The sequence below is a fragment of the Cupressus sempervirens genome, chromosome 3 (assembly GCF_028749045.1).
Source record: "Cupressus sempervirens isolate cs-2001-9-10 chromosome 3, ASM2874904v1, whole genome shotgun sequence".
NCBI lineage: Eukaryota > Viridiplantae > Streptophyta > Pinopsida > Cupressales > Cupressaceae > Cupressus > Cupressus sempervirens.
Genome location: NC_143120.1, coordinates 236362496 through 236388955, shown reverse-complemented (window position 1 = coordinate 236388955; position 26460 = coordinate 236362496). Strand labels below are relative to the sequence as shown.

Genomic DNA, 26460 nt, shown 5'->3' with positions numbered 1-26460 from the left:
GGATGTGGAACTGCGAACCTATGTCTTCTCCAATGGAGACTAATCTACATAAACTTAGTAAAGTAGCTGTAGAATCACCATCCATAGATTCTACTCTTTACAGACATATGATTGGGTCTCTTATGTACTTAGTAAATACAAGACCAAATATTTGCTATGCAGTTAATGCCTTAAGTTAGTTTATGTGTGAACAGAAGGAGATTCACCTAGTCGCAGTTAAACACATTATGAGATACTTACAAGGCACTCTTAATCTCAAACTTAAATATGAGAAAATTGCTTTAGACTTACATGGATTCACTGATTTAGATTGGGGCGGAAGTGTTAAAGATAGGAAAAGTACTTCAGGATGTTGTTTCAGTTTGGGATCAGCAATGATATCTTGAATATGTAGAAAGCAGTCTTCAATAGTACAGAGTTGTACAAAAGCCGAATACATTGCAGCAGCGATGGCCTCCTAAGAAGCAGTATGGCTGAGGAAGTTACTTGTGGGATTATTTGGGCAAGCTATGAATCCTACGATTATTCACTGTGATAATCAGAGTTCCATCAAGCTCTCAGTGAATCCAGTTTTCCATGACAGGTCCAAGCATATTGAAATTTCTTACCATTATGTAAGAGATATGTTAGATAGGAATTCTGTAAAATTGGAATACATTTGCACTACAAATCAGACAACAGACATACTCACCAAACCTCTATCTAGAGTGAAGATAGAACACTCTAGGAGGAGACTTGGTATGGTTGAGTTGTAATCCATTTGCACTCTCTTGACTATTAATAAAATAATTTTATTTTGTTAGGCTATTGATTGTTATGGGCTCCACCATTTGTATTCATTATTTTAAGAGGTGACGATCTCTTAAACAATGTGCTAAACAATAGAGTTCTACTGTAAGATCTAGATGAGTTCAAGATCATATTGTGATGTTGACATTGCTATGTTCATGGGTCACAAATTGGATAAAGGAAGAATCATAGTATTCTTCAGATTTATCCTGTATTCTGGTAGATCTTAAAACTCAGGATCATGTTGTGATATGGAAATACCATTTTCTATGAAATCATAACTTGGATAAATGAAGAGATTACTCTTCAGATTTATCCTGTATAATATCACTAGTGGCAATGATTTATCATATCATAGGTTTAGTAATATGACTTTGTATCATGTGTTCTATGATACCACATACTAAGAAGAGATAGACAGATATAGAGTATTAATTCTTGCTTATTCATCTGTATTGGTGTTGCTAGATATAATATCTTTGTAGGATTATTAGGTTAAGAGGGAGTATTAAGAATATTAACCAAGATAAACCTACAGGTCTGACAGTACAGACGGTACTTCCTCTTAATAGTAATGTATCTCTAATGTTGGCGTTTAATGATATATATCTCTCCTATAGATGCCAAGTTAGGAAGGGTTATGTCCCTTGATGAGGGACATACCCTTTAAAAAGGATATATAAGTAGGTTGTAAATATAGATTATAGGACACACAGTTACAACAGTCTGCTCTTATAAGCATTTTATATCCTACAGTTTATATCTGAGATTCTCTATCACAATAAAAGGATAAATATTCAATATTGTATCTGCATTATAATAAGCATTAATTTCATCAATATTCATACTACTTAGAAGATCATTCTCAACATATAAGACTGGATTAAAAGTCTGATTAAGAGATAAGGATTTAGCAGAAACTTTACAAGTGCAAGCTCCCTTTGAATCTCATATGCAAATATGTATCATTAATTCAATTTAGTAAGCAACATCCTCATCTTATTGATTCTTGTTGCATTTTGCAATCAAGAGAGATTATTAAAATCAAGGTGTTATATAGAAATCAATGCTAAAAGAAAAAATACTATTTCTATTTATTGAGTCATTGAATACTTATCTCTTTCTCATTAATTATCTCCTTGTAGATTCAACAAAGAGATGATGATTGCAGAGATGATGCCAAATCATCATCCATAACAAAATCTACACAACTTGATCGAGCACTAGGTATCTCCTCAATATAATACCTTTCTGTTGATGAAATCTTGCTTCCCCCAACACCAAACTAAGCATTACGGGACCATTTATCGGCCACAAGAATTATGTTCTTGTTATAAATCCCACAAGAAAAATTGCCCTTAGCATTTATCATGCTAGACCGCCGCTCCTAGTGGCAGCACACTAGGCCATAGCAGTACACTGCCTATGATGCTATTGACTAATCCATGGGAACACTTTAGGCATCAAAGAGGGAACAACCAATAATATACCAGTAACTACCTACTGCCACAAATATGAAATTTATGAGTCCATACCTGTAAGGATGACATGGCATGGGAGGAATGAGCCTCCAGGCACCTGTTTGGGGATCAATTTTTTTGCCTGGTATTAGAGACTGGTCGTCTCTAAATAGGCATAGGAATTCCTGAAGTTTCCCCCATTTGTGGCGTAGATTGAAGAGATGCTACAAATAGAATGTAGCTCTCCAGGGATAAATAAAGACATGCCAAGTCGATTGGAAGGCTTGGGATTATGGTATATTCGACAATAATTTTCTCACAAGAACCCGACTCTAGAAGCATATTTCGAGAAGACTTGTTGATTTCTACTAAGATTCTTTTCTTCTTTTGCATTAGAAATATTGCAAATGGATTGGCAAAATATACAACTCTCAACATTTTAACTTGCATAAAACGAATCAAAAAAGAAGCATCCGTGAAAGCCAAATATTCCTTGCGGTTACCAAGAGAATAGAGAGAATATGCCCGACAAAGAAGAAAGAAGAGATGATGACAACTGAACAAAGCACTTATGAATAATTGATGACAGACATAATTTTACAAGGATGAAAAATTTGCATTCGATCTTTTGCTGTAAAAAAAAAACTCTATCACTATAGAAAACTAGGGATGAATATTTCATAGAAAGACAAAGGCTTCAATCCTCTACAAACTTTTTGAGGAATGGGATACAAAAAATTTCACAACATACAATACAAGCTAAGGTAATTAACAAATACGATCAATAATGAAGAGAAGGCTGAAAGCATATAAGATGACACTATAAACATATGAGAGGAGTTCGGCGAGAGCTAATGAATCCAATTAGCAGTGAAAATAGGTAAAAATAATGTCTTCATAATCATAACCGATGACAAACTTTAAAGAAGAGAAGTCAAGAAAAAATCAAACAGCAAACATAAAGAATGGAACGATGCCTTCAAAAGGTATCTGATAACACTAAATACCTAGAACGGTGCAAGATCAAGAATAATAAAATCTCTAGAATGTGCAGTGACATTATCATGAATTGGAGAATATTTCATTAGTCACCCGCTCTGTGACATCACGAGCATAAACAAAGAATGAATGCAATACCAAAAAGGAGAACAAGAATTATAAGAACCAGGGCAACGATGGCATGAAATGATGCCACCAAGAAGCAGAAACAAAAAACCACAAAGCTAGACAAAAAATCTCATTAACGCTAGCACTGTATGCTCTTCTTCATTTTCTTCTTGAGAAGAGCATGCATTGAAGGGTAAAATACTCGCATACTAAATCTAACATGATTCAAAAGCCAGAAAACATTGAGGATCAATTTCAGTGACTTTAGTGACCAATACTTTAAAATAATAAATTAACCCATAAACAACTTCAAATATATCGAATATAAATGCAAAACATAATTCTTGTGACTCATCACATACGAACTCACCTCCACAAGAAAGTTCAAGGTTTGGTAAAACAAAATCCAGATTTGTCAAGGGAAAAAGGTTCATGAATGAAAATAGAGATGAGTCGTTTCATCTGTTACATCCCAATTTTTGACCTAATTTAAAATATAGCCATTGTGGTTCACATGAAGTCAGTTGACAGATAAATTTTTTATAATCCTACAAAATGGTAAGATGGTTAGTCGTTATAATTATTTATCATGAATTCATGGAATTGAATAGGCGGTTAGCCGTTATGATTAAATAACTTGTTATGATTTAACTACGGAGAATTTCCTTGTAGAAAGCACATCGAAGGAGTGGAAACATTGTCAAAAAAGAATTAGGCACAGGAGCATCACCATCACTGGGCAAATGGGTTGAGGACCTAGTGACTTGGACATCAAGATACAATCGATGAAACCACATGAACTATTAAATAAATAATTTAAAACACAAAATAATGTAATTAAAATAATTTAATTAAAATATAATACGTACCTCAAAGGATTTTAAACAATCTTTCAACATATTATAAAATATATGTATATACGTACATATAGATATAAAAATGAAATGGCACCTCATTAATATATTTACATGACAAATAATCTTTTATGTTACGGAAGCCAAGAAGTCATGGCTTGTTCTTTAAAATGGAAGCCATGAGAGGAGTCGGGCATGATATAATTCATACACCCGACTACCTTCTGCTACGTTCTAGTCTTCTCTCCGCCTTTCATACACCCGAATACCTTTTGCTATTATCCAGTCTTCTCTCCGCCTTCCATACACCCAACTACCTTCTGCTATGTTCCAGTCTCCTCTCCACCCTTCATACACTCGGTTTTCAGTTATTTCAAGAGCCGAATTCATTAATTTTTCAACCAGTATTTCCATTCTTAAGGAGAGTTCACTGTTATTTCAATATGTAGTTTCTATTCACAAGCAGTGCCTTAGAACCTTGCTGTGTGTGAATTGATCATAATAGAAGACTGAGTATCTCAGCATTCTTTGGATACATTCTTAGCAACTGAAGGAGAGTCGGTTACCAAGTTGTTTTTGCAAATACATCAGGACAAACCCAAACTATATCAGGTCATGTGAAAAGTCATTTCAGTTCATGTTATTTCCTTAAAATTTGTGTTACAAGCAATATCCATAGCTATAGCTATAATTTACCATCACTTTTAACTTTAGAGAGTTGCTTAGCAATAAGCATATTGATGTGTTATAGCATGGATTCATAAACCAATTGCCAATAAATTTTAAAGTCGGCTCATAAATATTTATGCAAGTCTCTTTTTTTAAAAGAAGTTTGTGAAATGCTGGAAGATTGCAATATTCATGAATCAATAAGAGTCAGATGCTCTAAAATTCTGAACACCTAGGACTCACCGGCTGTTAAGCCACGAAAAAGATGAAGAGGTGAGATGAAATCCTGCAAGGATTAGAGAGGAAAATCAAAATTAATACAATAAAAACAAAATAAATAAATCTTACTTAATAGCTCATGCATGATCACATTGTCAAGTCGAGTGGTGTGATTAGATACCAGGATGCTCAGTAGATGACAAGGTGTTCCATGTCTATTCTGAATAGGGAGGGCCTTTCTTGTTAGAGGTTGTGTGGGGATAAGTTGAGGTCCAACGTTGGGTGGTTAAGCCCCTGACAATGTTTCACCTCTCCCCAAGTTGTCAGACGTACAATAGACAAACATAAGCTATGTATTCAAATGTTTGTCTTAAACAGGTATTTTAACTTTTATGATGTATGTTCAAGTAGAAGGTAAGATTAATTGAGTTGTATCATTGTTACAATTATTTCTTTAAATGAAAGCAATTTTAACGTCAACATAATTGGCAACCAGTTAGATTGGTTGATCTTCTAACTGAATATGGAATATATCTATAGGATTGTTGTTTTAGTTTTTCATATATAAGAATAATGATTATGAGCATATCTTCTAATCTTATGTTAATGCCATAGTTTAGCAAATTAGAAGGAAAGGAATGATACAGTGGTATCTAAAGCCCTAATTGATAGAGTGGTATCTGAAGCCCTAAATGATACAGTGGTATCTGAAGCCCTAAATGATCTAGTGGTAATTGATGCCCTAAATGATACAGTGGTATCTAAAGCCCTAAGTGATACAGTGGTATCCGATGCCCTAAATGATCTAGTGTAAATCGATGCCCTAATTGATACAATGGTATGTGATGGCCTAATTGATATAGTGGTATTTAATGGTAATCGTCATTCGATTTTGATATAGTGGTATTGGATGGGAGTTGTCATTTGATAATGTTATAGTGGTATTTGTAAACTAACCTGGGTGGTTGCAGAAGCATCCCTAGATTGTTTTCGATCTCGAATTTCATGGTATGTAGATTTTAATTTCCATAGTAAATTCATTGATGGTGATTTCAATTCTTAGTTATTAAATTTTGTCTAATTGATTTTAACCATAAATCTCATTCACATGACTGACATAACTGTCTTCCTATGAAAATGAAGGGATATCTATAATTCTTGGATATGTTGTTAGTTAACACTCGATAAAAAGTAGATGTTACATCATCTTCTAGGGCCACCATAGTATATGCATCCAAAGACCAAAGGGTGAAAATTGACAAAAAATATATAAAATAAAATCACACCAGCTCTCCTTATTTGATGTTATCTAACTTGGCTTTGATACTATGGTAAATATTTGTGTAGAAATTAAGATAAACAAAAATAAGGCAAAGCCAAGACGGATACAATAAAGACCACGAATTACCTTGCGAAAACCCTTCCAAAATGAAGGGAAAATCCCAGCCACACAACAAAGATCACTTTTATTGATAGTAAAATTCAAGTAGACAATGTCTTTGACTTGAAGCAATATATATAAAACACAAGAGAGACTCTTTGTCAGCCGACTGGATGATTCCGGCGGTGTTTCTGTAGCCGACGGATTGACTGTCATCGGTGTTTTGTATTTTGTACCTGACGGGTAAATAGTTTGTAGCGGATGTAATGTTGTGGTAGAGGCCCGCAGACTGTTCCGTGGGTGGCTCCTGCGGACATGTCCCATGGGTAGTCCCCGCGGACTGTCCCGTGACAGAAGTCCACGGACTGTTCCGTGGGTGGCTCCCGCAGACATGTCCCACGAGTAGCTGTCCGTGGACTGTCCTGCGGCAGATGTCTGCGGACTGTCCCACGGGAGGTCTTCCGCAGCGTGATCTATCTGTTTGTTTTTATTGCCGGAAGAACTGTTTAGCTTCTCATTGCCAGAGTGGTTTCAGCGAAAGATTGGAGTTTTTCTCATTTGCCGAAGAGAGATTGTTTGAGTTTGTGTAGAAGATGGGTGTGCGGGGTTTTCTAAAAAAAAATTTAAAAAAACACAAAAAAAAAATGACGACAGATTCAAGTTGTTTGAAATGAGTAACAGATGATGCCAAAGGGAAGGGGAAGCAGAGTAGTTACCAGAAAGAGTTTGGAATTGGAAGAAAATGGCAAAAACAGTGTGTTCCGGAGTGCTAATTTGGTCTTGGCGGCGAGGGGCGCTGCCCCTCGACCCCGCCTTGTACTACGACAGGGAGCGCACCCGGGGCGCTGCCCCAGAACCCAGCAGGGGCGCTGCCCCTCGACCCCGCCGGGGGTGTTGCCCCCTGGACCCCTAGTCGTTGCGGATATCAGTCGTGGGAGTCTGACCAGTTGAGAAGAGTTGAAGTTGCTGCAGGCATGGACTTTCTATGTACCAGAGGCACTAGGAGTAGGTGTTGGTTGTGAGGCTGTCTTGGTGGATGCGTAGAGAGCTCGGGAGGAGCTGATCATCCAGTTGGAGGCAGTGCAGCAACACTTGGCTCGGGGTACCGAGGAGTTGGATAGAGAAAGCAGCACGAGTGGCTATCAAGGTCAGCTTGAGGAGACAGCATTGTGTTAGCAAAGACTACAAATGCAACGGGATGAATGTAAAAGTGATGTGGTAGAAGCAGATTTTTCTTGTTGCAGTTAGTTCGTTAATGTATTTTGTTTGTTAATTCGTCTCAGATATTTTGTTAGTCGTCAGGAGACGACTTTTTTTTTGGGGGGGAATGGTGTCAACCGACTGGATGGTTCCGGCGGTGTTTCTGTAGCCGACGGATTGACTGTCGTCGGTGTTTTGTATTTTGTAGCCGACGGGTAAATAGTTTGTAGCGGATGTAATGTTGTGGCCGACGAACTCCTTCGGGAAGGTTCGGCGGTAGTATTTATATCCCGTCTGGGATCATTGTAAAGCATAATCATCTACTATTGCGAATATTATGAAGCCTAATGTATGCTCTGGCATATTCGAATATTATTCTGCTATTATATTCCATTGTCTGTATGCGTTGATTTCTTTACCAGTACGGTAAACATTCTTCACATTCCAACCAAAGGCCTCTTGAATTTCTCAAAAATATGACTTCATTTTCAAGTACACAACTCTTTGTATTCTATGCCTCAATGCATGTCAAATGACACATCTTTTATACTTATATTACAATTATTACCATAAATGTCCTCTTTAGATGAGGGTGACCATAATGTTATTAATACCCAGAGATAAAGATCTCTATCACAGTTACAATCTCCAACATTTCTAAAAAAATAAAATTAAAGAGAAGTTTAAAGAGTTCAACAATTCAAATTTGTTTGGAGGCATTTTGTTTTACAGGTTAGTTGTGCAAATCCTTTGCACAAGACCATGGCATTATTGAGAGAATATATCCACAAAACATGGTTCATATATTTTCTTTTGTGTATTTTATCATATCATCTATGATGATAAATACAGAGCTCCCAAGATTCTTATATTCTTAAACTCTAGTATACAAAATCAAGTGTATTTTTTAATTTTTCTGCCATGCAATCTACTATTGCTGGATCCTTAATCCAATTTCACTTTGAATGTTCACTATAATACTATCCACAAACAAAAAAAATATTATAGTGCATTTTATTACATTAAAATTATTGAAGTAATTGTTTGTATTTAGTTATCCAGATTTAGCAATAATGAGCTCTTTAAATTAGTCGAGTTCACTTGATCTTCAAGTTAAATTCACTTGACTTGATTTCTATCCACATTGAATCAAGATGAGCTATTCAGATTAGCTGATCTCACTTGATTTAATTTTTCTCCACATTAAACCTGCCATTGTTGACTTGTGTCCAATCCAACTTCTCTAGGAAACTTGCCCGTCACTTTCTTGTGGTTAACTCAAGTCCTTTGGGAATCTTGTCTTTCTTCCTTGTTCTCCAAAATTGTGTTTTGTACATATTTCTTTGCACTTTTATATTAATCTCTTTATATTCTTGATGTTAGATTCTATACCATGTTTGCGTCCAGTTAATGTAATTGTAGCACTATAAATTGTAAGCACCTTATAGGAGTGTATAATTTCATGATCATTTAGTGCCTACCTTATTGAGTTTCCATTTTAACATGCATAATAAGACTTCATGTGACACGTAATGAGCACCTAAATTCAAGTATAAGTCTTGAGTTAGTTCAATTTCATCAAAATCAACGTGAGACCTTATTTCTAGTTGTGCTCCTTTATTATTTCTCTGATTCAATCATTTATTTCTCAACAAGGCCCTATGTTACCACATATGACCTTTATTTTTCTTCCCAACCTTGAAATTAGTTATGCGTCGTAATCCAGCATCCCCTCGCTATGTGGGATCTATGATTTTGACTTTGTGTCTAATTAGTGGGAAGAGAACGCCCAAAGTGTCCTCCGTGATGTTTTGCTTGAAACTCAAATTGGGGGCCTGTCTGGTGGATTTGCGGGATTTCTAAATTCGTGTCATTTCCCTTCGAGTTGTGAGCTCAAAAATAAAGAACATGAAAGTTGATTTATGAGTAGTCCATAATTTGTTGAGTTCACACTAACCTCAAGAAAATGGACAAGCAAAATCCACCAACAAAGTGTTGGTCTCAGTACTATAAAAGACATGTAGATTGGAAGAGGGAGATTGGGAAGAAAGGCTTCTAGCTATGCTTTAGGCACATTGGATTACATACAAGGAAACGTAAGTTAATGTACAACCAAGAGATGGTCACCTATAGAGTACATGGTGCCAAGCCTAAGAGTGGCAGTGCAAAGCTGATGGGGAGATACCGAAAGTCTCAAGGAATTAATATTCAACCTAATGAAGTTGTATTTGAGGCGGATGACAACATCCTAGGTGATCGGTGTAGCTCAACAAAGAAAGAAGTATTGGCACAATAAACATCTCCAACAAATGAATTTCTAACCAAGCCAATTAGTTCTCAGGTATAACAATTGTAACAAATTAATCTTGGTAAATTTAAAGTTCGTCAGCTTGGGCCATATAAAGTGAGAGAAGTAGGGAATAATAGGGTTGTTAAACTTGCAACGCTAGAGGACAAGCCTATAAATGAACTAGCAAACTTATCCAAATTGAAACCATATAAGGAGAGGAAGGTACATATTGTAGAAATCAATCTACAAATAAGGGTGACTAGACTATCGATTGAGAAAAATAGATCGTAGATTATCTTTTAAAAACTAACAAACCATATAAACAGGACTTAGATTGGGTTAATCTTATGACTCTTGAGGAAAGGCTAGCTGGGAAGCTTGTAGAATAGATATCACTACCGAGGATACACAAAACACCTGAGGAATGCATTTTTCAGCCCCCTAGCCCTATGGATAATAATAAATAGATATTGGAGAAGGTGAGGACCATATGAAGGAAGAAGAGAAGGATTCATTGCCTATGACATCGACGTGGAAGTTGAGGAACTGTTAACTCCTAAAACTGCACTCAATACTAAGCTCCTGATAACTCAATGCTTTAGGATAACATGGGAACAACCATGAGTTCGTGGGTGAACTACGTAAATGGTTGGACCTCTAGATTCTAGCTTGGCTCCTATATGATACTTCACCTAATCTAATGAAAACTTGTAAACTTGATTGGAAAAGGGCAAAGAAGTCTCTTGAAAAAGGAAAATTGCATGAATAAATAAAGGTGATGCAGCAATTTAACTAATGGAATCTGGTATTTCCTCTAAAGCATGATACAAACACCTACAACAATCTAACACAGATGCAATCTTGATGGAATATACTATGCATATAAGTATTTCATAAGAAAATCTTAAAGGAAAATATCGGAGGAACTTAATCACAGTTAATATTTTCAAATAATTTATACAACCTATGACCTATGAATAGTACATAACAGTTCTTAAAGATGCAGAATGAGGTATAATTTTTTTAGGTTTCAGAAATGAAATAAAAACTAAAAAGTTAACATCAATCACAAATCTGCATACAAATAAGACTCCAAGATAGATCCAAAACCTATTGTATTATGCTCTCAAAGGCACAGAAATAACATGCCAATCTGAATTATAAAATAGCCCGAGAATATACAGTGCAGAGGACAATAAGTCACAATGCATAGGCTCCAAAACTAAATGAATATTCCCCATAATGTACCAAAAAGGAAGAGCATATCCTCTTTCTGTCCCTCTGAAAACTGGAGTCAGATAGAAATAAATCTCCTGCAAAAAAGACTCTAATCACTCTCAAAAGGTCTCCCATGATCAGAGAACTCTTTTCTCATAAAGGTACTATGATGACAACTCAAAAGTAACTCTGAGAGTTCCCTATAATCACTCAAACATTCACTAAAACGTCTCATAGTCCAAAACAAACTCCAAGAAACATGGCAATAATGGAATGCCACCACTGCTCCTTTACAATCCTCATAAAAGCGAGAATTCCTCTTTGCTCCAAATTCCTCCACTTGGCATTGAAAACCGCCACATCTCTCATTTAAAACTCCAAGTCACCACAACTTCTCCTAGTTGAACTATTCCTTTTGATTTCTAAGCTCACTTATTGTTGCATTTAAATTTTAGCATATTGCTATACAGACAACCAATTAACTACTGCTAGTTACACTTATTCCATGCAAATCATAAAAATAATAATAAAAACTCAACCAAGTAATATAAAATAACTTACTTATTACAAATAAGGCTAAGAAACCAGTTCAGATTACTTAGTTGAAAAAAGCCCAAAACCTTTCTATTTGTCGGCAAAAATGTTTTAGGGAAAACTTAAAGCAAAAATGCCTCGACTTTCAGCACTCTATGGTGTCTAGAAAGCTCTAAAAGAAAAGAAAGAAGTTTCCTTCATTCTATAGCCACCATGATGGAGGTTCTCTGCTTTTTGATGCTCTTTCCTTTCTCACTGAGGGTTATTTGCAGATCTCTCTTCCTTCTTTTGCCATTTTGTTGGTAATGTTTCTCCCTCAACCTGCGAGCTGTGATAAGCTTTTAAAAGGCTTTCTTCCATACATATTTCAAGAAGGTTTTCAGGAATTTGAGTTGCAATACATGGCTTCTTACCATACTCTATTGATTTTGATGCCATTCCATAGAATTCTGATTTGTACTCCAGTTCTTCATAATGCTGAGGGTTTCTATAGGTACCATCTATTCTTTTGGAGCTTGAGTTCCTCAGCCACCATTCCTTGCTTCCTTTAGCAGTTTCCTTTGTATAGCTTGATTTTGCAGAATATATCTTTTGAAAAAATTAGAATAGCCGCAACTGTGACTTTTGATAGTTTCTTAAATTTTCTGTGGTTTTAAATCCATGCTTCGTTTTCCTGGTTTGAATCCTCTAGTATATTTCTATATCCAGTTTTGTAAAGATTTCTTTTGATTTTCTGTTGTAAACTGCAGGTTGCGTTGGTTATTCTCTGTGCTTTGTGTATAATGCAACCTGTGGCTTTCATGATGAGTTGTTTTGTATGCTTTAAATTCCTCATATAATGAACAAAACGCCTCCATCTTCTTAATCATTTCTTTTGCAGATTTTTGTTACAGATTTGGGAAAAAAACAAGGACGTATGGTCATGGTCGTTCTACACCTCTCTGTTTGATAACAAACTGGTGTCATAAAAACATCATGTGGCTAATTTTCTTATGATGTTGCTTTGTTTTTCTAGTTATCCTATTCTTTCCTTCCTCTGTGACTGGAATTTTGCAAGGAATAATTCTTTATCTGTGGCCTTTACTAAAAAGACTTTACGGTTAAAAAGTTGTAATGTCACCATCCAATTGAGGGTTTGAGCTCGCTGTAACCCCTTTGTGCTCTCTCTAACTTTTGAATTCTATTTTGTCTCTTGCTTTGGGCTGCCATCTCTGTCAAAGTTGTTTCCAGATTTCAGCTACAGATTTGTGGGTTTTGGGTTCAAAACCTGTTATCTTTCCTTAGGTGTATTGTGTTCACGCATGGTAATATATTTCTTGTAGGTTTTTGGGTTTAAACCTGCAGCTATCTCTGTACATTAGATACATTATTTTGCTCAGATGCTAAACTAAGAATATACAACTAGGTTTGACACTTGTCTGCAAGTATGTCCTCTTGGATAACTTTATTATTCTATGATGAACACCCTGTTGTGACTCCTCCATTTTATTTAAGTTCTTCCTTACCTCTGCAAGTCTCTTCAGAACTGGAACAAGGTCTTGAAACTTGTGAATGTATATAGGTTGTATTCAGCCTTGGTCTCTGGCAACTGTGGATACAAGGAGATCTTGCATTCTTTGTCTTGCGCATCTCTGTTTGTTATATCTGAAGAATTTGTCATTTTCAGCATGAGGCTTTGAAATGCATGAATGAGGAAGGGTTTGGTAACATTATTTGTCTTATTCCATTTCCACCATAACTGCTAACATGAAAATTATGACTTTCTCTACTTCCTCTGGCTACAAGCTTTCTTTTCCTGTACTGCATGCTCTGTATTTTCTTTTTCATATCCACAAAACTAAAAATCTTCATTTTGTCAATATTGTATTCTTTGTGGGTATCAAATCTGTTCTATAACACCTCAGAGTATGGCTTGGTGGAACATGAAATAATATACCTGCTACTGTCATGAATTGAACTATGCTTTTTTGCACATTTATTTGAGAACTTTTGAGTTACCTGACAGACTAGTTGTTGTCGCTGATTTGTCTTCAAAATTTATGCTGTAGCGTACTCTGTTTCTTGCATTGTGATTTTCCGTGGTTTTCTTCAATTGCTGAAATAATGTGGTTGTCTCCTTTCTGAGAGAGCTGCCTGCTTTTCACTTGAAGTTCCCCATCTTTTCTAATACTTTTGAAAACCGGGAATACATATTATACACTTGTTTCCATGCTCATGAATTTCTATTTGTTAGTTTCAGCACACAACAATGAATCTTTTCTCATCTCTCTGCACATATTGCATGATGATTGTCACAGACACACATTTACAATCAGAAAATTACTTTGTTTCCTATCAATTGTACAAACAGATATGAATATCTTTTTATGTTTAATTAAAAAAAAGAATTGGTTTTCCATTAGATGCATAATGAAAGGAATTTGCAGATTATTTCCGAATATAAATAATAAAGGCAAACAAAGGTACCTTAGTTTAACAACACAAAGATCCAACTAAATTGAAACATTTGCGTGAAAATCTGGTAACAGGAACAACAAAAGAGGGAACAAGAAGTCAAAGGAGATGTTCCGGATGACAACATAGAAGAAAGAAGAGACTGACTTGAAGGAGCACAGTGCCACCTTGGGACCCTGCTTGAAGATTATAGTTAAAATAGATGACCTATTTATCTCGGAGGGAGATGGCTGTGTAGATCAATTGGTTGAGAAGTGTACTAAGGAGGGGCAAAAGGCATCGTGTGAAACCAAGCCAAATGTTAGAACAGTGAGTAATCCCAAATCCAGAAGGGCCCCCATAGTCAATGGGGAAGAGGCAGTGTGGTACCAAAAGTATGGAGGACGATACGTGGACAAAAGCTTTAAAGGAGTGGAACCTGCACCCCTTGTTGACAAAATCTTCAACCTAATGCGTGTCATAAGAAACCTCCAGGCACCTGCATGTAGCAATATGTGTTAGAAGTAAAGGTTCAATGCCATGAAGAAAAACAAGTGAAAAGGAGGTGGAAGAAAGATGAAGAGGAACCTACAAATAAGCTTAGAATGAGAAGACTAGTGGAAAAAAATTAAGAAAATGTATTTGAATATATTCAAAGGAAATGTTGCAAGGGCCAAACAGGAACACCAAGGATTGCAAAAGCGAAGGAAAGTAAAAGGTACAACAACCCTAAAAAAAATTATGAACAAAATTAAAAAAATATTATTAATGCTGGGAAGATGGCAATGAAATGATAAAAGGAGGCAAAACTAAGGAGGGATAAAGTTATAATTAAAAGACTTATATTAGGTGGTATTACAAGGGAAAGAAAAATAAGACAAAATTGAAAAAAAGAGGGAAATTAAAAAATTAGAACCCTTGGCCTTCCAAATTAAAACAAAAGTGCGCATTAAAACCTTAGAGCCACAATAAGTTGAGACTATGCCAAATTACTATCATAATCACCAAAGGATAAGATTGTATACGAAGGGCATATTTGTAGGACGGCGAGGCCATAGTGGTAAGACATACAACACGATTCCATTGTATGGTCAGTCGTACGAGGAACAACAAGGAAGTTAATGAAAGGCATAGTCGTGCAATAACCAAAGGCTTGTCGTATGACGTACGAACAAGGAGGGCTTTACAACCATACGCAAAATAGGCACATACAAGAATCATCCATTGAAGACTTCGTTACACTGGGCTAAGGTGGACAAGATTATTTTCATGCCTATTTTTTATTTAAATGAGTTTGAACCAGTATTGCATACCATGGTTCAAGGTTATGATAAAAACATACACAAGTCCATAGTCAAGTATCTTCATCAGACTGTCCTAGTATCTTATTTTGCAAAAGAATTTAGTAGCATATTTGGGGTGTCATATAAAGGAGACCTCGTAATCAAAGTTACTAAACCTTCTTCTAAAATGTCTCTAGGGGACAAGAAACAATTTTTGGGAGTCATATGCACAAGACCTAACACAAAAAAAATGGGATAGCATATGGAGTAACAATAACGAGGGTTTCAAGAAAGCTTTCCTAGCCTTGCAGAATGGAGATGTATAATGGATTTTTTGAAAAGCAAACTCACTGGAGGGAGTAGAACATCACACATTGCCATATGGATGTTGCAATAGATGAATGGCTTGAATAATGGTAACGTATACAACTGGGGAGAACTCTTATCATACAGGATTAAGAAGTTCTTGCAACTCAAACATAAACCATTTTCTATGCCCCATTATGTTATTGTGTTATTTCAGGAGGCACTTCACACACATGTGGCACCTGAGCACTAGGTCCCTTTTATTTTTGCCAATTGAGTCGAACTGGACAAGCCAACTGTGAACTATTGGTTGCACTTAGATACATTTTCAGCAGTATGCTTTGAGCCCTCGCGGAAAAAAGTCAGATAAGAAATTACAGCCAACACAAAGAATGGGGTGATGAAGATGACAACTCGAAGAAGCAAGAGATAGTTGGACAAGATACATCTTTGGGTTCAAAGGATGGGGAGGAATTCAAGATAACACCTTGTCATACTAGACAGGAGGTGGACATACAAGAGGCGATGGGGGAAACATCAAAGCAGATCAAGCTTTTCCTTGTACAACATGAACCACTACCAGTGTTGATACCAGAAAAATGCAATATAGGTGCTAGAAGGTAATGAGTTGCCAGACACAGATTGTATAGAGAGAACTTGATACACAGATAGAGGCAGCACAACATAATGTTAGCAATGGAGTTGGCAGTAGAAGCGACAATGGAGTTGGAAGTAGAGTTGGCAATGAAGTTGTAGTGGCATTGGAATCTACAGTGCTATGGCAATTGGAACTGTGGTACTTGGTAGTAGAAGATGGCAGTTGATGGTAAAGTTGGGATTACAGTTGGTAGTGCAAAAAAATTGCCACCCTTTCTAGATTAGGAGGCGAAGTAGATAGAATTTACAAAATTCCAGTTGTCAGCAGTGGTGCACTAACTCACACCAGAACAAATACCATAGGCAAAGGTAGTGGATCTCAGGTTGACTAAGCAAGGGGCTCACAGAATCCAAATAGCTACTTCAAACACGGTTGAGTCAGTATAGCGAGTTAGACTCTTGATCACACCACCATGAGAAACATGCCACAGTTCCATAGCCACTCCATCCACCATAGTTACCATGACAGTAACACTACCTATGCCTACTTTAGTCCCAACAGGTGCACAAGAAGTAGGGATGGATACAGAAGAAGAATAAGACAAATTAAGACAATGACTTCGGCTACATGAATAATGGTAGAACGATCCAAAGAGTTCGACATAGGATCCCTGACCCTAGCACCTTTGGCATTACTGAGATTCACGATGGAGGGTTGCTAAGCAGAATTTAGGAAGCACATCATAGAACTGAAGGACAACGAGCAGATTTGGGGCATCCCACATATAGTGGTTGGATGTAGATGACATGAAGGACATCCTCACCCAGAGGAAGCAAACTTTTAGAGAGACATTCCTCCAACTACAGAGGGTGATATGGCAGGTCTACAAGGCAGAAGGCGAAATTGCAAAAGAGAGTACAGGAACTTGATGTTGAGTTGAGTAGAAAGAGGACTACAAGAGTAGAGGAGCAGAAGTTAGCTACAGTAGAGAAGGACCTCATGGATGCCCAGAGGTTTCTGAAAGCAGCAAGGGAGAAATAGATGATTGTAGAGAAAGATTTGGGGCTCCTTTAGCAATAGTCTTCACGTGTAACTACCTCTGCGACTCCAGGGACGTGTTGTCACTTGTCCTAGTAGTATAGTTGATTTCATTTTTTGTTGGTCGTTTGGAAGATGACAATTTTTTCAGGAAGCAGGATGATATAGGTGAATTTTATGCCATAACAATACTTTGTAAGTTAAGGGATAGAATTATTACTAGTTACTTTCAAATGGTGTCAGTTAGAGATAGTTGGTGGACTTAACCAACCATCAGGTCTATTTGTATCCACGATGGAAGGAAACTATCATTGCGATTGTGTAAGAAGTTTATGAGGTTATAAAAAGCCAGTAATTTTTTCATATTTCTTATATCTGTAATCTGTTAGTTAATGCTCTCAGGTTTATATTTATGCTAATCCATGCCCACTAATACTGTTGAATGCTTATATTGGCAACACATCTCAGATTAGGACTCTAACAAATATTCAAGCATACAAACATAGGTGGATATCAATGATAACCCACTGTCATACAACTACAACTATTTCCCATATCATTAGTTGACATCAGTGAAAGCACTCTGCTCCATATTTGCAATGATCTCACACATCACCACATAGCAAATATCAATGACAACATACTACTCCATATCTGCAATCCACAAATGATTCAGATGCCAGAAGGGAGATTCAATTTGAATATTATAATAACCATAAATCAAGAAATGGATCAAGGAGTGATAGGAGACAAACTATGCAATAATTTAATAGAGTTCTTCAACACGTGGCAAGAAAAAATTGACACTTACCACATTTGATGGTTGTGGAAATACTACTGCGTGGAAATGAATTTAAAATTTAGATAGATACTTTTCACTTAGGTTTATGACAGAAGATGAAGCTATCAAGTTTTCCATTTTACATTTGTACGGCTTGGCTCACAATTGATGACATTGATAACACAAGGGTTAATCATATTGTAACAAATGCTGAATTCACTCAAAAACTAATAGAAAGATTTTATAGAAGAGCTCACAAGGTGTATTTCAGGCAATTGAAACATTTGAGGCAGCGTTGTTCAGTTGAGAATTATGTAATAGAATTTTGAAGACTTCCAGTCATGATCCCAAATGTGACATAACATATTCATGTTCTTGTTCATTGAACGATCATCAATGTCATTAATAAATCTTTGTATAATTACCATTGACAATTAGCTACATTAGATCTTCTAAACACCAAAAAGTATACAAATATTAATGTCCTTAAAATCAATGTACCTAATTGATATCCACTCTTTCATTCTGACTCCCTAATTGCACAAACATCTTAAGCAGTTTGATCTGATTTCAATTAACAAAATATTTCTCTCACAATTCTCATATTACTGAATCTCCTAACCGTTGAAGGTGAAACATATGTTCAATGTCAAAAAATAGTGGTTTATTAATTTAAAATATATACATTAATGTAGCTTGGACGATAAAAAATGAAGAGCTGAGATATTTATAGAAACAACCAATAGCACATTGTTCTTACCAAGTTATATGTGTCACCAATGCCAATGCCCATGAGAATATCCTCTGCGATATTGTAAGCACTCCTATCTGCTGTAGTGTCTGACAGAGAAGGCATTTGTCGAATGTTCTCCTCCAATTTCGCTATTGTTTCCTCTGTGCAAAATGGTAGGACCTGCAAGATATCTAAGGAGAATATAATGTGCAAAATTTGGGTTCACAGAAGCATAAACAAAGAGAAATCACAACTGAATAGAAACTTATTCAATATGTAGGAAATGGTAAGAGAACAAGAAGATAAAAATAAATAAATGAAAGAACCACTTATTTCTACATATAATGTACATGTGTTAGAAGAACAAAATGAAGATCACTGAGAAACTATGAATACCGAGATAATGGTTGAGCACTCAAATGTATGAAAGAAAGTTGTTTAGCACACCTAAAGGAGCAATGCAAATCAGATTAATATTATCAATCAAATCTATTTATCATTTATGCCCAAACATTTCAAGAATGCAACAAACCACCGATATAGTGATGAACACCCATATATTTCTTTAATTCAAGAAGAGAAGAAATAAGCTATTAATATTACCTGCATTATGAATTGCATATAGTTTCTCAAGACGCTTACCTGAACCAAAAATCCATGAGCAGATTTCACACTGGCATTTTTATTAAAAATTACCCCAATCCCAATTGCTGTCTTCATCTGTAAAGTTATTTAACAAAGTCACGCAAAAAGTTACAAAAGCTAAACAAACCGCATTCTACATGTTGACACTTCTGCAGAAAAAATGTCATTTAAGTTGTCATAAAGTAAGCTGTGGAGAATAACCAACTTCCACACAAGATACAAGTATACATACTGAAATAGTAAGCAATGATTTGGAAAGTAATGTAAAATAGTGCAATTTAAACATGGATCAGTAAAGTAATGTATTTGCAATAGAGTTGCCTGAAGCTAGAAAAAGATTTTCCCATAGTGGCAGACCTATATTCGTATCAGGGCATGCAGTAGAGGGAGGATGAAGAAAACTCAGATTTCGAGATTGCTGATTGGAAAAAGCTACTGACTGAAGAGAATAAAATAGTACAGGCTTTGAAATTACGTAGGTACAAGCATAGTAGTAAATACCTTTCTCAGGATTGTCTCAGCAAAACCAAAAGATAAATAATCAGAACTTAAGTGAGGAAAATTGAGGAAATTAAAAGCACTGAAAATTCATAAAAATGGAGAAAATGCTGTTATTTTTATTTCCTGCCAGATCAGGACTGCATCATAACTATTCTCTGATTTTTTGGGTGTCATAGAACCCATATCAAATTACCTGGAAAAATCAACAATCTTATTCAGATCAGATATTGAACCTGCCAGGTTCTGATTACTCCTAAGTTATTGTAACTTTTTATGATGTTTTTATACATTGGCTTAAAAAACCTAAGAAAAAGGACTGTAAGGAATACGCAGTCAAGTGCAGAAGCCATTCTACAGAAGACTCAACATTGTCGAATTCTTCTATAGTTGGACATTATCACTTTACCTTGCAAGATTTTAGTCCTTACAAAGCAAGAGTTCATGTTTTCAATTATCCAATGTGTCCATTGCAGGTGCATTTTGTGTAATGTCCCCGTCATAAAATAAATGTATTTAATTAATCTGTGTAATGGGCTGATTGATTTATTTTATCTCGGACCCATTTTATTTTGTTTTTGTAGTTTGTGTTGCCATCGGCTAACTTTGTACACCCTTGGAAAGCTTTTCCCGATGGGTATTTAAGCACGGCTCGTAGTAGTCTATAGGTATGCTTTTGGATTATATCTCTCTGTACTGCGGATTCTTGTTGGAGTTCGGCATTGTTTGCCATTTCGGAAGTGAAAGACCTTCCCTATTTGACTTGCACGGTTTCGGTGGGATTCAACCCTCACCCTATTTTGTCACTGTTCAACTGGTCTGTATCGGACAATTGGAGTGCTCTCATTATTTGCAATTACTTATCAATCTGCGAATGTTCATCCAAATTGGTATGGGCATGGTTTGGTGTTTACTTTATTGTTTGCAATTAATTAAATAATATCAGTTGATGTTTATGGTTTACGGCTTTCCATCTGCAAATCACACTATCCGCACAAACTCAGTTATTGTATCTCACCATTTGTACAGCCTAGATTTGGCTTGGTATGGCAAGTTGCCTTCACCGTATGGCTATAATGTGCCTTCCCACAAACCGTACAGCTTCATTGTGCCACCATATTGCTTTCCGGCTACACTTAACCTCCCGTACGGACTACCCCTGCTTAGCACACACACCGTACGGACTTTTTCAATAGTACCACTTCACCATACGAGTTTCATCTTGTCACCATACGGCTGTCTCTTCTTCCGTACAGACAGTTCCTGCTCCTTGTGTCTGCTCTTGCTGTACGACCTTTATTCTATACCGTCTGCTCCTCTCATTGTAACGTACGAGTATCACCCCCTGTCTTGCCACCTTACAACTTCGATTGGCATCTGCACACTATTCCATCTCACTGTATGGCCCATACAGAAATGCAAGAAATATTATTTGGTATTGTTGTGAAGGCCGAAACATTACAGTGGTATCAGAGCCTTTGATCTTGCCTGCCTGTGGAAGTGAATGCAAGTTTATACTCAGAGGAGAATACAAAATAACCCTATTGATATAATGACAGATCATTAGGATCCTACAATAGAATTCATGGAACTTTTAAGAGAGCTGAATAGAAATCAAAGGCAAATCAACGAAACCCAAAGGCTTATGCAGGAAACTCTACAAAAATTGGTCGAGGGAAAGTCAATAGGATAACAAAATGGGCATAGTGACAATTCTATTTTGGGAAGGACAAACTTTCAACCTTCTCGCTCTCGACCCTCAATACCCATCTTCTTTCCAAAGACAGAGGCACCACACAATGGAAGAGAGCCCACTTTTGAGGAAATGCAAGAAAAATTTCGAGAAGATTGGCGGAATGCAAATATGGAAGGTGATATATCTTACAAATACTATGTTGATCTAAGAATGAGATATTCTCGCAGAGGAAATCGCGGTTATTTTAATGATAATCTCAGGAGAAAGATCGAAAAGGTAAACTTATTGCCGTTTGATGGATCTGGAGTCATTACTGCACAATCGTGGGTCCCAAAGGCAGATACCTATTTCCAACTCAATCCAATGCCCGAAGAGGAAGCAATCGATTTCCCAGCACTTCATTTGGAAGGAGTGGCACACGAGTGGTGGGCATCATGGACTAGTCACTCTCGGACACAACCAAGTGACCTCTTACATCGAGTTCACTAAGAGACTCATTGATCATTTCGATGGGAAGGATCCCGAGCTAAACTTCAAAGATCTAGCTCAACTAAAGCAAACAGGCACGGTAGACAGCTACGTCACGGAGTTCCAAAGGCTGTCAGTATTAGTTACAGACATCTCTAAAAGACGTCGGATTGTGTTATTCATGGATAGGTTGAGGGAGCCTCCGAGAGGTTGGATCAAAGGGTTCAACCTGTGTACACTCAACAAAGCTATTAAGAAGGTACGCGACATGGCCGCATCTTCCTCCAAAACTCAAGTAGTTACATCAACACCATCCCCACAAGAAGACAAAGACAAGGAGCCAATTCAGAAAAAACCTCAGCCTGATGAAGATTCTCGGCAAGAGCTCAAGAGGAAAAAGCTCTGTTTCACATGCAAAGAACCATGGGGTGTTGGTCATCGCTGCCTCGAGAAGGGAAAGATTCACTACATTGAGGTGATGCCTGATGACGATGAAGAACAAACACTTGCAGCAATTGACGAAGAGATTACCCAACAGGAGAGAATAAATGCCCTGATACAAAAAGGGGGTTCCATTGCTACCCTCACTACGCCAACTGGAGGTGGTATCTTCAAAGTTCGCAGCACACTTTACGGAAAACGAGTCCCAATTATGATTGATAGTGGTGCCACACTCAATTTCATCAATTCATCATTGGTCACTAGTAAAGGCCTGCGTGCAGGTGAACATGGAGGACTTGAGGTTAAGGTTGTAGAAGGAACCTTCTTACCTTGCACTCATGTGATCCCACGGCTACAGATTTCCATGGGAAACTATACCCTCGCAGATGATTTCTTTGTCATCGATTTGGTTGATACTGACATCATTTTGGACATCCAGTGGTTGGAAACTCTTGACCAGTACACTCAAAGTTTCAAAAGGATGGACTTTTCATTTGAGACGGATGGCAAGAAGGTGTTGCTAAGAGGAATGCCAAATAAAGGATCGAGGGAAGTCACCATCAAGAAGATGGAGGCAATTTTTAAACAAGATTTGGCTCCAGACGCTGGAAGAAAAAACCAGATAGTCAACACCTCTCCGCATTTCATGGATAATTGGCAGGCCCATCTATTGGCCGAGTATTCCAAGAACACTTCTGCATGTGAGTTGATGGATGGTTGCGTACGCAATGAAAGATACAAAGTTATTGATGACATCATTTACTTTGATGGGAAGATCTACTTAGTACTTGACTCGGAGTTGAAGGAGTTGATTATGGAAGGTTTAGAACCGGGTTTGCATTTGCTGGAGGACAAGCAAATTTTGGGACGGGAAGACTGTAATGTACCCGTTATAAAATAAATGTATTTAATTAATCCGTGTAACGGGCCAGTTGATTTATTTTATCTCGGAACCATTTTATTTTGTTTTCGTAGTTTGTGTCGCTGTCAGCTAACTTTGTACACCCTCGAAAAGCTTTTCTCGATAGGTATTTAAGCATGGCTCATAGTAGTCTGTAGGTAAGCTTTAGGATTATATCTCTCTCTACTGCGGATTCCTGTTGTTTGGCATTGTTCACCATTTCGGAAGGGAAAGACCTTCTCTATTTGGCTTGCACAGTTTCGGTGGGATTCAACACTCACCCTATTTCGTCGGTGTTCAATTGGTTTGTATCCGACAATTGGAGTGCTCTCATTATTTGCAATTACTTATCAATTTGCGAATGTTCATCCAAATTGGTACAGGCATGGTTTTGGTGTTTACTTTATTGTTTGCAATTAATTAAATAATATTAGCTGATGTTTATGGTGTACGACTTTCCATCTGCAAATCACACTATCCGCACAAACTCAGTTATTCTATCTCACCATCCGTACGGCCTGGAATTGGCTTGGTACGGCAAGTTGCCTTCACCGTACGGCTAAACTGTGCCTTCCCACAAACCGTACAACTTCATTATGCCACCATATTGCTTTCCGGCTACACTTAACCTCCCGTACGAACTACCCCTGCTTAGCGCACACACCGTACGGACTTTTTTAGTGGTACTACTTCATCGTACGGGTTTCATCTTGTCACCGTACGACTGTCTCTTCTTCCATACGGACAATTCCTGCTCCTTGTGTCTGCTCCTGCCTTTAGATCTTTATTCCGTATGGTCTGCTCCTCTCATTGTAACATACGGGTATCACACCCTGTCTTGCCACCGTACGGCCTCGATTGGCATCTGCACACTATTCCATCTCACCGTACGGCCCATACAAAAACACAAGAAAGATTATTTGGTATTGTTGCGGAGGCTGGAACATTACATTCTAGCCATAGAGCAATCAACGTCCACAAGAGAAAAATAACCATTTGTTAGTCTTATATTGACAGTTTGTGTCAAGGGGTCAGTAGTTAGCCAACAATTGGGAGCCGATACCTCTCTATCTATATATTGTACTTGTGTTACCCGGGGACGCATTTCCGACAACATTTGACCTATCCCTGTTTTCAAGACTTCCTAGAAACTTGGAAACTTCCCAAAACCTTTCCCTTGGCTGTTCCATGAAATTAATGTTTCAGATTTGATAATTTGTTTGATTTCTACTCTCATGTGAACTCTAAAGTTAAATCATTTTACAAAAACATTATATGTTAAGGTTCTATAATTAATATAAGCATTCTTTATTCATGTTTATGTATGAATATTTAATATTTTTCTATATTTTTGGAATTTTCCCTTTTTTTATACAGCTGTTCCCACTGTCATCCCCTGCTCCAGGAAAAAGATTTGTCCTAGGAACCCGTTTCCCTATCCTGCTGTACCCTTGACCTGAAAACCTAGGGTAACATAGTATTGTACTTACCTTCAGGTGATGTGATCCAGTATTACTTGTGGTAATAATATTGTTTGTAAGCTATTGTAATGATTCTAGAAGCAATGAATAAACACTCCAAAATTCTCTCAAATACATTGTACATGCGTACTGGTGTATTTTACATGCATTGTATTTTGTTTAAACATACACCCTATGGGGCAAACATTTGGCATTGTTGCTTGGGAGAACCTAGGATTAATAGTAGGGTGTCTTATAGCGAAAAAAATATAATGGGTCAACCAGTGAGCAAACAAAGCACCTATAACATTGTCATTGCCTAGGTGAATTGGGGATTGATAGTAGGGTGTCCTATGTGGAGAAAAATATAATGGGCTAATGAGTGAGGGAAGGGAGCATCGGTAACACTCACCAAGAAGAACTTGAAGAAGAAATTAACAAAGGGGAACGAGCATTGATGGTAAATTGCACAAACATATTACAAGCATGCATTGGAAATTACGTCTAGAGGAAGGCAGAATGAGAAGTTCCTGAGAGAGCAGTATGGAATTCACTCAGTGTAAGTCCAACGATGAACAATTTAAAATACCACTTGCGAAAGCTATTGGCACAACACTTCATTGGCCTTTATAACTTGCCAGAAGAAGACAATAGGGAAAACATGAAGAGATCTTATAGCAGAATATGGAGAATACCTAAAGATAAGAGGAGCTTGATGAGAGCCACAAACGACAACACATCCTCAATCCCTTTGAAAGGGATGATTGATGTTACTCACCTTGAACAAGGATAAAAATCATATCCAAAGGGTCAAGAAGCTGAATACGAGGTCATACAAAAAGCATTGAAGTCAGAGGAACAAGCAGACTAGAGATGACGATTACAAAGAATCGTTGAAGTGTTACTAGATGGGGAAGTAAGGAATCACAAAAGTGAACAAAAGTGTTGAAGGGGGTGTTTGTGTCGAAGAGGTTATTGAAGGGTAGAAGTGAATGACGATGTCATAGTTGCCGAGAGTGTTGAATTAATTGAAGATACTTGACACTGGTTGACACACTTGACCCTTACACTACAAATAGGTAGACACAGTTGAGGGGTAGAATTAGAAATCCTATACCAAAGGGATTCAAGGGGTTCAAAGGCTAGAAGAACACATAGGGTGGAACATGGAGAAGAAGGAGGACGCGACCATAGTTGAAGGTTTCAAGAGGACACAGGGGAATCAGAGTCAAAATAATTTGTTTGGGTCAAGTGCAATAGACTTGGGAGTTATTCCATATGTACCTAGTACTCAATGTGGTACAGAAAGAAATATGCAAAGTTGCTCTATAATGTCTATAAATCAAAAGTTGTCAAAGTTTACAGGAAATGGATCAGAGGATCTTGTACAATATTTCAGAATATGTGAAATGAGTTGGTCTGCTAATGGACATACCGATCATAAGCGGGTAGTACAAT

The 26460-nt window shown here is 37.2% G+C and overlaps 1 protein-coding gene across 3 annotated transcripts in view; it reads right to left on the bottom strand.

Annotated features, from left to right (window-relative positions):
* The window catches only part of LOC149565731 (uncharacterized), a 228421-nt gene that overhangs the window by 81756 nt on the left and 120205 nt on the right, over positions 1-26460 (bottom strand). For all 3 annotated transcript variants that reach the window (XM_089819227.1, XM_089819226.1, XM_089819228.1), the window contains exons 8-9: positions 19536-19613; positions 18921-19073 (exon numbers count right to left, since the gene is read on the bottom strand). In XM_089819227.1, coding sequence (XP_089675353.1) covers positions 18921-19073; positions 19536-19613 — 231 coding nt within the window. The remainder of the gene's footprint in view (positions 1-18920; positions 19074-19535; positions 19614-26460) is intronic.